A 13,445-nucleotide genomic window follows, 5' to 3' on the forward strand; every position below is an offset into this window, starting at 1 on the left:
AGCACTGGATGAGAGGGACGTAAGAGCTGGCTATTCCTATATTTCCAAAGCATAGCAATTTTTTTGTTGTTTACTCTCTGTTGGGATGATTAGGATGCAAGTACTGAAGTTCTTTTAGCTGGTAAATAACAAGTGTTCTCAATATTACTTCATATTGCAAAAACAGCTACTTCATTTTAGAAATTAGATTCTTAAATTACTAAATTTTTATACTTTTTTATTTCTCAACTTCGATTTTACACTTTTCAGGGTTTGCTAATTGATGTCATATACAGCTAAAAACTGTATGTTTGTGAAGAGTTCATACTGATTATATCACTTAAGTCCATTGGTTTTACCTGTCACTTTAAAAAAATAGTGTGCAGTCTTGATTTTGATAAAACTGAATAATTAGTTCTTTGCAGATGATAATCTTAAAATGTTTATCAAAGTGAGATTTTTCATTATGTATTTTTTTTATTGTTTTCGGTATGCATATTGCACATAAAAGTGAATTAAATTGTGTGACTTTAGAAATGCATCCATTTCTGGTTCCATTTGAAATTTTTAATAAGCATTTTAAATACATCACAGACATCCATTTGAATTCCAGCCAGCTTTGTTTAGTGTCTCCTAGGGACAGAAACAGTTTTTAGGTAAACTCTGGACAGGTTAGCCAGAGGATGATTTGTACTAGCTCATCTAATAAGCTAACCAGATCAAGGTAAGGTTGTGCATAGATAGGACCATATTATGCACCACATGACATGGGATTTTTAAAATTTATTTTATTTCCTTGTTCAGTGGTAAATGTAGCAGGGGTCTAATTATGAACTTCTATTCTTGATTCTTACAAGAGTTTCGTCTCTGGGACCTATCTTTTGACAAAAGGCAGTGACAAATATGTTTTCTCAATTTTCTGTAAACCTGCTCAGTTACTCCTCTCTGAATGTGCTCTGGGATGTGTTTGGGAAAAAGAATGCAGCAGAGGTGTTTTCATAGCCCAAACTCTTCTCTTGTCAACCATGAGACCTGGCACATTCTGTTGGACTGTCTGAGGGGCACTTCTCGTCTCATAGCAGGATGTGGTAAGGCATGCCTTGACCTTCCTTAAAATGCAGTGCCTCGGGTACAGGCTGTAACCACATGTTGTTTAGATGGCAGTGGCCCAGAATGTCTTTATTCAAATAACACCGTTTGAATTCTCATCTCTTATGAGTACTTCAGATCTGCACAAGGCTGTTTTTTCTCCCAACATGTGCCGAGCCCTGTTGTCCTTTATTACTATTATTTCTTCCTCTTCCACCCACTGCACAAATTTCATTCCTACAAAACTACCATGGCAGCTGCTTTCCTCCAGCTGGTAGGTTGATAGCAGTGAGCAGCTTACTGTGGAGCCTGAGCCCATTAGTACTGCAACAAGTGACCAGAAAACACCCTCCCTAAGATAAATAACTCTGAGCTATATGTTCAGACTATTGACATATTTTCACTGCTCAGCTCACTTCAGCATACACTGCTCCAGTTCTTTTTCAAAGGTGCTGTCTGGATTCTTTGGGTCTGGTTTCAGATAAGAAAGATCTTTTTGTGTGAGTTTTTAGTCTGTGTGCAGAGGGGCTCTACACAGTCTCTGGTTAATAATTTTAGCCTTTATTTTGCAGGAGTAATTACTTCAAGATAAAGGTTGGTTCAAAGTATTTCTTTAGATTGTTGAAAGAATACAGAAAACGCTGCATGATTACTTTAGCTCTAGGTGAGAGCAGAAGGAAGTCCTTCGAGCTGTGGGTGTTGTTTACATTACATACATTGTCATTTTTTTGCTAAATGATGGATAAGGAGAAAAATGTCAGAACAGGAAAAATATTTAATATTAGCAATGTCATACCTACACCAGATTCCCCTGTCAGACCTCCTAACATACAATTTTTAAAAACAGGATTTCTGAACATACCCAGGAGTTCAAAGTCCAACCATGCATAGCACGTTGCAAAGCAGCCCATTAACTTCACCTTGAATATTTGGCATCCTCAGTTCTAAGCCCCTGCAGGAGAGAGAGGGACCTTCAGTTGTTGAGGTGTGAATCTGCAAACCCGCAGTGGTTCTGCAGTTGCTTCACGAAATCTTGTCTAGACAAAATTCTGTGGCCAGTGTCACAGAAGATAACCAGCAGCAGGAGGCAACGCGTGGACACAGAGTGGTGTATGGCGGCAGGCAGGCAATAAATCTACAATGTGGAAGTGGGGAAAAGAAACCCAAGCAGCAGAGTTTGCAGAGTGCCTTTGTGAGGTGTGGGAACAGCTTTTGTGTGAGGAGTGTGAAGCTTTTGTGTGAGCAGTGTGAAACTTTCGGTTCTGCATTGGGCCATCATGAAACCACTTTGCAGAAAGCTTGATGTATGGAAGGGAATTAAAATTGCAAATTTGTTGCTGTCAAGAGAGGCTGTGTTGGAATCTAGGATATGAAGCAGCATACCCATACTCATAGGAAATGTTTTCAGAAGATACTAAAAAATATCCATATTTATTTGTTGCGTATTGGTTAATCAAGCTTTTATTAGAAGAGACATGGAAGGAGGCAAATTGTTGTCCTTTAAAATAAATATCAGGGATTTTCTTTAACTATGTTACAGGAAAGGGAAGTGGCTGGCTACAAATTATTTAGAAGTTCCCTGTATGTAATTAATTTTTTTTTTTATTTCCCCACAAGACTCATGACTACATTTTGTAATTACAAGAATGGGTTATGAAATCAGTATGAAGTTTCTGAGTGAGATAATATTTAAGAAACAAAAGAAAAACCCAAGGTAGAAACCAAGAACAAGGTACAGTTTTACAGCTGCCACTTTCAAGATTATTCCAAACTCCTCAGGCAGTAAAGCGTAGGAATTCAGACTGAGGTGCACACCGTGTTTTAGAAATAGCTGTAAGTAGTAGCTGGGGTGGGAGGAGTGTTTCTGATCACATTTACAATTCAGCTTCTTTCCTTTGTCAGTTCATTCTGGGTTCTTGGTAGGAAGCTCTGAGGCAGGCAGACAGTGTACTACCACCCTCCAGTGGTTTGCAGAGCACAGCGCAGATGTCACGTTCGGAAAGCTTACCCGGAAAACAAAAACGGGGCTGTGGGGATATTCCAAACTTTCTGCTGGGGATACACATTGTTACACTTTGGATTTGTTTGGTGACTTGTGTTACAAGTCTTTTGACTGTTGTTAGACGTTCTGAGATGATTTCCAGTCCATGTTTGTATTTCTGCCAGGATTAACGGATCTGTGGGTGGTGATAAGTGGAGGCACAGTAGTGAAGGGGTGCTTCATAGAGGGTTGTGCAAAAACCAGAGTTTGTCTATCAATTTAGTGATTCAGTAATTTGCAAATCATTATAAATGTCATCTCTGGCTGTTAGTCTTCCATTTCTTTCTCTTCTCACAGTCTCTAGAGCACCTTAGGAGTACTAACATGTAAGTTTCCAAAAAAAAAAAAAAAAAATTGCATCTGTTTACTTACTTTTCTGTTATTTTTCTGTTCTTGGTGGCATCTGATATTCTCTGCATAGCATGTTACAGTGTCATCAACCTGATGGTTGTATTTTTTCCTAGACCACTGATGAAGATAACAAAACATGATGTAATTTATTATTACCTTGTTATCATGAATGTGGAAAGCCACGGGAACTGCATAAGCTTCTAAACACAGCAGGGATGAATTTATCAGTGGTTAAGGAGACATTAAAGCATTGTGTGACAGGAAAGGTAGCACCTGCCAAACTTCCCCACGCAACTTCAGGCTGTATCAAGTCCTGGACTGTAAAAATTTTCTATATGAGGCTATTGAAAAAATCCTAAAATAGTGAACTGCACTTTCCTGCTCCAAGACAACATAAATTGCTGGATCATCTACTAACATCACTCATTTAGTAGAGAGTGACAGCAGTCACACAGTATTCTCTGTTCAGCCAATCTAAAATATGTGAGTAAGACAGGAAAGTTATGTCAGCTACCACTGGGATCACCAGGAGTACAACATAAAGTTTAATTGAATTTCACCTTCTGAGTTCAGCTCATCACAACTGTAGTGGGAGTGTAGCTAGGGCAGGACAAAACAGAAGCATGGCTTTGAGACACACTAAGAGCTGTTAAATGCTCCCGTATGACACAGAATCTCTCCTTGGACCTTTTTTCTTTCTTGTGTCCCAAACTGGGAGTACAAGGTACTCTGCAGCATCTTCCAGTTCCATAACCACTATGGTGGCCTCTCCCAGTCTCTGCCAGCCAGCTTATTTCTGGGGTGGTAATGCGTGTGTGGATAGAATATCCAGGCAGGCAGGGAAGGCGTCTTGTGGGAGAAGAAAAGGGGCCAGTTAGAGGAAGCAGAGTCCAGTAGGCCTTGGCTTGCTTTCTGGCTAGATTTGATCATGGGATGTTAGCAAAAAGGCCTGCTTTAGCCATTTTCTGCTAGCTCCCTCTCCTCATATACTTTCTTGTAAATCTCAGTTGAAGTTTGCGAGCTTGTTCCTTTACTTACTTATCCTGCTTGTTGGTCATGTGGTTTTGTCTGGTTTTTTTCCACCTACAAAATGTTTACATTTAGACTCACAGGACCAGCAATTGTCTTTGACTGGGCATTCAGGTCAACACTTTGAGGCTTTTAAGTTTGTTAGAGCATAAAATGGCTATAATGAGACTGTACATATAATTGATAATGAAAATTTTGCACAGAATCTTTTCTCCAGTAGACCAAAAAGTGTAGCATCACAGTTGAAATGACAGAAAAATTCTGTTTAAGAATAATTCATTCTTCTTTATATTCAATGTTGATCTTTTACAAAGCATCCACAGGTAAGTGAGGGGCTAAGGTAAAACCCTTTATCTGGACAAAGACAACTCTTTCTTTGGAAAGAAAGTCTTTAGCAAGACTCACATTGAAATTTCACTGCAGGAAGGATGAAAGTCTCCAGGTCAAATGCTGTATAACCCCGTGACTGTAATAATATAAGACTGTGATAATAATGCCTTAAGACTTTCTGGCTTGTCACTGAATATTACCTACATGAACTGCAATGAATATAAAGTGTTGGGGTTTTATTACTTAAAAAAAAAAAAAAAATTAGTTCTCCCATTTTTTCAGACTTACAAAACCCAGCAAGTTTTCACTCCGAAGTCATGTATCAGAAATTGAAATGAGGTCTCAGCTGATAAATAAACTGATAGCTCTGACTCTTTGTATATTACTTAGGAAATACTTCCATTTTCCTAAGCAGTTATTTAAGCCTTGTGTTCATAAAGTATGATCACCAGGTCAGCAGAGGTGATTCTGCCCCTCTAGTCTGTTCTCATGAGACCCCACCTGCAGTGCTGCATCCTGCTCTGGGATGCTCAGAGGTCCCTTCCAACTCAAAATTCAAAAGGTCCCTTCCAACTCAAAATATTCTGTTATCCATTAAATTTTGGCAAGGGCTGAGCAAGGTTCTAGAGCCTGTGTTTTGAGGCAACAGCTCAGACACAAGCAAGCTTTAACTGCCATTAAAAACCAAAATTTGTTTGTCCTGGTATGTCCTGCTCTAAGACCAGAAGCAGGAAGAAGTATTTCTGAGAGTTATTCCTCGTGGTGACATGGCATTGACCCCCCTCAGCTTTACTGCAGTTGTGCTCCTTCAAAACATAACCTGACAGCAAAAAGTATTCTGGATAGAATGGCCATATTAGCCCAGGTGAAAGGCTAACCATGTAGCTTAGATGGCATCTCTAACTCTAGTGATAAAGAATTTAGGGAAATTTGATTTTCCCCCAGAAACAACATTTAAAAACAAACAAACGAAGAAAACATCCGACAAAAACCAAAACAATGCAAAAACCTAAACAAGGAAAACAAAGCCAAACTCGTGCCTTCAAAGTACATGTGTGCCACCCCAGTGCTCTGCAGTGGCCAGGGTTTCTGTCCCAGCCTGAAGCCGCTAAGGCTGGGCACTGATCCGAGCTCAGCTCTGTCTGGTGTTCCCAGGGCCGCAGGGAGGTGGCACTCATGTCTCATGCTTTGTGTTGGTTCCCTTCCTCAGGTGCCAGTGCCCGACTCCGAGATTATTCATGGGAACTGGGACGTTTTGCTGTTAAGTGCCGTATTCTTTCATCTGTTCTCAAAGGCGAACGTTTCAGTAGAGAAGGATTTTGTTTTGAAGAAGTGCTAAAAAAAAAAATAAATTATGTCCTCACAAGATTAGGAAAAATTGCCTCAAGAGTTGCACTGTTCAAATGCAGGAAATAGCCTTTTTCATCTTAAAATAGCCTTAATCTAAGCTAGGATTTAGTACTATAATTCAGAAACATGCCTGGAAGATCCTCCTTGGGTTCCTAAGGCTATTTGAGTGCTATCATGTATGATCATTTCCACATAATCACCTTTTCAAGTTTATTGAATTTAATCCTCAATGCGGTGCATTTCCTGTACTTTTATTTTATGGGAAGATGTTACATAACTGCATTCCTCAAATTTTAATAATTACTACAAACTAATGTTTGGGCTTTTTCTTCTCTCATCACCAGAAGCGCAAATTTAAAATAAATATTCATCTTTTTGCCTGTTTATTAGCATTTATGGCTGTACTGCAATGAAATTACTTTATATGTCATTCATAAGCAGACAGGAATAGAACTATTCATTCCTCTGAATCTGTGAAAATGAGATGATTGTGAATTTTACAGTGACAATGCACATAGTCCTGTAATGTGTATTACCAAAATAAAAGGATTTGTTAATTTTATTACTGCTTGGGGTTTTGGCAGAAAGAGCCAGAATGGTCTAATCAGTTTACTGCAAAACTTTAAAGGTCTGGGTTTTTTAACTCCTTTTTTATTACTATTATTCTTTCAGTGGGAGAAACTACAGATGACAACAAGTGAGAGGAGGAAAATAGTGTGTTCAGTCACGTTCCACGTAATTGCAATTACCTGTGTTGTTTGGTCATTATATGTTTTAATTGATAGAACCGCTGAAGAAATTAAACAAGGCAATGATAATGGTAAGTATCTTTTACCTTCTTTGGTGTGGTTGATAATGCAGTGGCTGGCTTTGAAAGGCAGCTGTGTAACCAGTCACACTCTATTCTTAAATAACAGCTCACAGACAAATGGCTACATCAAATGCTTTAATGCAGAAGTTCTGAATGCATCAGCATTAAAAGCTTATGTTATGCCCCTGCAGGGAGAACTCTCTGTAATCATTACAACAGCTTAACTAGCCTGCTGGTTCTTGCTAGGTTAATCTCCTATTATGTAGGTATTTCTAAAGCTCAGGCAAAGAGATGAGTCAGTTCAAACAGCTCGGTGCAAGTTCAGGTCATTAAAAAAGCGATTTATTTATATTACTCACTTGAACCTTGGTAGCAAGTAAAACACGACAGAGCCTTTTCATTAACAAGCTTCCTAATACGAACTTCCAAGAGACCATGTTCCACTTGTGTTATGGGGAACTTAAGAAGTAGCATGGAAAGCCATTCCTGCATCCTTTCAAATAGAATTTCACTGTGAATGTCCATGTTCCAGTTCTGTGCATTGTGAGGATGGTTAAACAGTGGAACAGAGAGGTCATGGAGTCTCCATCTATCTGTGGAGATCCTGAAAACTCAACTGGACACATGTAGCAGAATGCATGTTTAATGTAAGTAGGTTTCTTTCTGGGCCATATTTAGCATATGTGGAAAATATATCATGAACTGAACTACTGTTTTCCATTTCAAATCTATTTAGTCTTAAATTTAGTCTTAAATGTGATCATGATGATAAAAAGCTTTTCAGTTTTGATCTGAACTGACTTTAGGCACAGTACGGGAACAAAGGTCTCTATCTTTGTTCTATATTCTGAAGTTAACATGGAAAACAAAACAGGTGGAGCTTTGTGCCTTGCTAGTTAGATAAATATTTGATGATACTCTTGATGCTTGCCTTACTTGCATATGAGAGGAAAACAAGCAACAAGGCTCAGTAAGTCACAGATGAATATATACTACAAAGTCTTGCTTTGCATTCTTTTGAAATGGGTAACCCTGTTTTTTATCTCAAAAAACCTGGCCCCGAGGACAGTACTAGGAATGGCTTTGACCTTTTATTTACGAGTACATCACCCTGCTTATTACAAGGGGGAAGCTATTTCTGTGGATTAGCTGAATTTTCATAACAAAACAGCTAACATGAATTTTTGTTGTTATACTCAATGCAAAAGAATCACATTAATTATGCTTGGTAGGCTCAAAAAGTATTTATGATTTGTATAGAATTCAGTGTTTGCCAAATGTAATGGCTGATTTTTTACACTAAAAAATAGAAAAAGACATGCCTTGGAGCTACTTAAAATGTGCAAAAATAAGTGTTTGCAACGAGAACTCTCTTGTCCCAAAATTTGCTTGTCACAGGGGAGTACTTTTACAAAAGCAAACGTATTTGGGGGGAGAAGGAAGAGACATGTAAGTAGATTGCTTTCTTCTCCATTTTCTCTCTGTAAATGGGAACTGCTGAGAAAAAGACAGTGAAGACTGGAAAAAAACCACTTTATAAACATAATTTGAGAAGAAAAACCAAAAGCCCAGAATAATACTAGCAGTGTTTGTTAATATTCTGTAAGTTTAAAAATCCTGTTTTAAGTATCTCAAATTATTTAAAGGCTTGGGGTTTTTTTCCCTCCTTATAGAAATATATAATGCAAATCTCTTAATTGCTATATTGAGCATTATGCTTACTTTGTAAAAGTGGTCTTGTATTTCCAGTTTGATCAAACTGTGGTGAAGTCAGAAGTGGGAGGCAGTTTCTTGGCTGGCCTATGGAATCGGAAGCCCCTTCTGTTTTCTACTCAAGCCATAACTGCCCCAATAGTGTGTACATACCTGGGAATTCTTAGCAAGTGGTTTCAATATATTTGACTGAAATTCAGAGCTTGATATTCCATGTGTAATGGTGGTAATAAACATAAACTTTCTAACTCACAGGTGTCCTTGAATGGCCGTTTTGGACAAAACTCGTTGTAGTGGCCATTGGATTCACGGGGGGCCTGGTCTTCATGTATGTGCAGTGTAAGGTTTACGTGCAGCTGTGGCGCAGGTTGAAAGCCTACAACAGAGTGATCTTTGTTCAGAACTGCCCAGACACCGTCAAAAAACTGGAGGAGAAAAATTCTTCGTGCACTCAGAGCTCGGACATCAAGGATGCGGTGGTGGTGCCAGTAGCACAGACAGGTACAAACTCTCAGCCAGCAGCGGAAGGAATGACATCTGAGGTCATGCCAGTTTGACAAAAGACAGCATTGTTTCTTCTTTGCAGAGTAAGGTGTAGTGTTTTCTACGCTACAAATGCTACAAGAAAGTAGAAGTGACTTTGCTTTTTTTCAGTTAAAAAAACAACAAACAACAAAAACAAACAAACAAACAAAAACCATATGAAAACCAAAACCCTACAAGGAAAATGGATCCAGCAAAGCAACTTGTTACTGTATGGAATGTGCCCGTCCGTGAAGTAGTTTCGCAACTAGTCAGCAAGTGTAGTGAAAGTGGAAGTGTAGAAAGTGCAATAGAGAACAGGTTTAACAGATAATGCCAAACCAATGCGACAAGAGGTTTTTTTTTTTTTTTTTTCCAAACTGGGATGGATGGGAAAGTAGAAACAGACCTGATATAATAACTTTGTTTACAGAGAACCAAAACCTTTCATCTGTTTACCACCAAAAGTTGTATTTGCTATTTATCTTTTCAAATGTAAGAGTACCGATCCAATCATATGCATTAACAAATCCAAGTATAGAGAGCTCTATCACAGCACTCACTCTCTGAGCTTCACACAGTAACGCACATTCATGTGACTGTAGCGGAGCCTGAATGCTTGGGCAGCTGTGTCAACTAAGGGTATTTTAACTGTGCCTGCATTTTTGAAAAGTAAGCAATTCCAGTCAGTATCAACTCATGTCTCCATAAGCTTACAGGTATATTTTTAAATACAGCTGTCAGCAAAGTAAGTACAGGGAGGAGATAACATGTAGATACGCATTTAAAAGAGCAGTTCTGCTGTTTATTTCACTAAGAAGAGTAAATCAGACATAAATTCTATATGCAAAGTACTGAGGCAGAATTGTAAATTAAAAAAAAGCAGTTTACTGCACAATTACACAAAAGCAAATTGACTATTATCAAAGGTCTGAAAAAGGATGACACACAGTGAAGACGGAAGCCATTTTTGGTTTTATTCTTTAAGATTCACGATACAGAAAGGTAGATGTAAGAGAACATACCTACCTATCTTAAGAAAACATTAGTTTTTATCTCTTTTTTTCTGAAAAGTTATTTTTTATCTTCCTGGCTGAAAAAACGAATCAATGGTTTCCTTCTGTACAGGTAAACTTGAGGTGTTAGAGGTTCAACAGTTCAGTTGTTAACTTCGTGTTTTGAGCATTGTCATATAAAAATGAAGTGTGAATAGCATTAAAAGGTGCAATAGATAAATGAATGTAGATATAATACTCTGTCCAACAGGGTGAATTATATATAAAGAACCAATTTTGTGATTCACTTTGCATAGCTGTGATGGTGTTTACCATCAGGACACAAGTGCAAGTATGGACTTGGAGTAGTTATGTGCTGGTGTGGACAAGTCTGGGGCCTGAACATAATGTATATTTAAAAAAAAAAAGGTAAAAGTTTTGGGGTTTTTTTATCTTGTATTTAGGTAAAGGAGGAAAAGCAAACAAGCAGATAAAGAACCAGAGTAAAGAGGATACGAACACAGGTTCTTTTAACGGGTGGTATCTGCCACAATTACAAGTAAACTACAGTTCTACACAAGGCTTGAAGTTTCTAATGGTAAATTTTCGCTTCATACACTCAAGTATTTACAATGAGAAAGCAGAATGATCTCGTTCTTGCAAATATCCAGCATGCTGGGCCTAAGATGTACTGGAGTTTTTATACTAAGTATTCCTTTGTGAATGTTTACTGGCTTAAGGCTCAGGGAATACTGGAAGTAGCAGTATTAGCAAGAAATGTGTCTTTAATCAGATCATTATTTTTTTCATATTGCAATTGCTCATGTAATTTGGCTGTAACTGAGTGATCACCATCTGGCTAGACAGGACATAAAATCTTGGTGCTTGAATGGATCCTAAACAGATGTCAGTATTTGCTGTAAGTTACTCCAGGTGAGTTGGATTAATGTTTAAATTTTTTTATGTAATGGCACACAGTTTTTATATAAAATAACTTCAGAATTATACAACTGCAGATCAACAACTGTAGTAGTTTCTCCTTTGAAATGACACAAGAGAAAGCAAACCATTTCTCCATTTAAAATTGTGGAGAAGACTTCAGAAGGTCTTCAGAGAATGACGACAGTACCAGCAAATGCCTCATAACTGCACATGTTTAAATGTCATGGTTTTCAAAAAGTGTAAAAGCTACTTGCTGAAAGGTAAATCTCATGATATCTGAAGTTAGACACTTAGAATTACTAACTAACTGCATTTGAATGTGTGGAAGGATGTTTACAATAAACCTGATGAATCACAGCAAAATTTACTGACAAGGAACATTATTATGAAGGATAATTAAGAGCTTTCTGTAATAATTATAGTTTCTTACTATTATTACTATATCTAACAGTAACCCTGCACCTTTAGGCAGCTTGTTCTTTGACCTGCTGTAGCATCATGACCCTATTGTAAGTACTTTATCCCTATTATGTCAGTTTAAATTCACATTAGGGTTTTTTACTTGAACAAGTATAAAATTTAAGTCAAAGAAGAAAACACCTGAGGCTTTCAAAAGCAGAATGGCAGCATCCAACAAAATTATTGTACATTTTTTAAAATACACTGAAGAGTCACCAACAGAACAAACAATGTGCAAAATTTTATACTAATGCCGTCCCCTTCTAAACACTGTTTTGGCATCCAACCGTATCTGCAACTAAACTTACAGTTAAATAAATAAAAGAGTGGAGGAAGACTTGAGTTGAAATTCCTCATCTCCCTTTGAAATATTTATTGTGGACAGCAGAAAAAGAGCAAAATGGGACACTGCGCTGAGATGGACAATGAGCCAAGTCATCAGCAGGCTTGAAGCAGTCTTTAAAGTATTACAGTATTAGCTCGTGCATCCCCTTCTCTTCTTATATGCACTGCACATTCTAGAGCTTTCAGGGATTTCATGGAGGATTGGAATTTGTTTCTGAAGCAGGGTACAACCTCTTCAAGAGCGCAACGAGCTCTTCATACCACCATGCCTTGGATTCAGCTCTACATTAATAAGGAAAGTGCACAAATACAGACACTAGACAGATGCTTATCAACCAGCAGTTTTTCATTCCCACACAAAGTACAATTTTCTGTATTAATTTAATAACCATGGGATTCTGTTCTAAAAAAAAAAACAACAAACTCAATAAACAAACAAACAAAAAGTATACTGAAGATTTTAAGAGCCAGACATTTTAATTAAGATGCCATCTCAAATAAAGAACCGTATCAAACTGCTTGTGTAGCCACAGTACACCTCAAGCAAATAAGCTGACAGTGGAATCTGGCCTGGCTAAACCCACAAGGGCAGAACCTTGCTCTGAGCTGCCATTACCAAGTAGAGCTTAATCTGCATTCTTGTTTAAATGAAGTTTTAATGAAGGTAGACAGAAATAATCAGGTGTCAGGTCAGATCTGGAAGTTTAAACAAGATACTCCTAACCTCTGAACATGCACATTTCTGTTCCTAAGTTACAAGCATTAAAAAGTTTATTTCAAACTGGCATAAACATACCACTTTTGACTATCATTAGCATTACAAAGATTCTCAACTAGTCCAACTGTGCCATTCACACACTGTCCTCTCTGAAGGCAGTGTTTATTTTTGTTGTGTAGAAAAATTAGTAATTCCCCATCACCAGGGCAGTTTATAATTTCTAATAATGCAATGAAACTCTATGATGAAAATATTTTACTCTGTATATTTGGAATTACAAGTTTGTGTTACTTGTTTAACTCCCTCTCTTTTGCAAAAGAAAAAGTGTATGTTTTTGTGGGTGAATGTGTACTGAAAGACAGAAGGCAAGGGAAACAAAAGTAATGTATCTGCTTATTGTTGTGAAAAAAATGTATTTGTATTAAACAAATGACTCGAATTACTGTACTATTCTACCCTTGTCACTTTGTTATATAAAGCATCACATGCTGAACATGAATTGGTAAGACCACACTCTTGCAGGAGAGGTGAGCAACATACTCAGCTGCACGCTTCATACTGATAAACCTCTCTAACTACCAGGGGCTAGTTTTGGGTGCCACGACTTGGCAGAATGCTCTGGAAAATACCTCATGGTACAAAAACACTTGAAAAGAAGTATGGTTGCTTAACTTGCAGGCATCAACTCTACAAAGAACTCCCAGAAAGCAAATGGGTTTACATCCATAGCATAATGGACAACTAGTACTGGGTTTCAACTCCAGGCAGGTA

At 37.9% G+C, this 13,445-nt stretch overlaps 1 protein-coding gene across 5 annotated transcripts in view; it reads left to right on the forward strand.

Annotated features, from left to right (window-relative positions):
- MARCH1 (membrane associated ring-CH-type finger 1) overlaps nt 1-13,117 on the forward strand; it is a 232,450-nt gene extending 219,333 nt beyond the window's left edge. For all 5 annotated transcript variants that reach the window (XM_027883937.1, XM_027883936.1, XM_027883939.1 and 2 more), the window contains 2 exons: nt 6,842-6,989; nt 8,949-13,117. In XM_027883937.1, the coding sequence (XP_027739738.1) occupies nt 6,842-6,989; nt 8,949-9,250 (450 nt within the window). In that variant the 3' untranslated portion in view covers nt 9,251-13,117. The remainder of the gene's footprint in view (nt 1-6,841; nt 6,990-8,948) is intronic.
- The last annotated feature ends 328 nt before the right edge of the window (nt 13,118-13,445 follow it).

Source organism: Empidonax traillii, unplaced genomic scaffold, assembly GCF_003031625.1.
Source record: "Empidonax traillii isolate 1590-97213 ecotype Southwest subspecies unplaced genomic scaffold, ASM303162v1 scaffold137:size1056949, whole genome shotgun sequence".
NCBI classification, from domain to species: domain Eukaryota; kingdom Metazoa; phylum Chordata; class Aves; order Passeriformes; family Tyrannidae; genus Empidonax; species Empidonax traillii.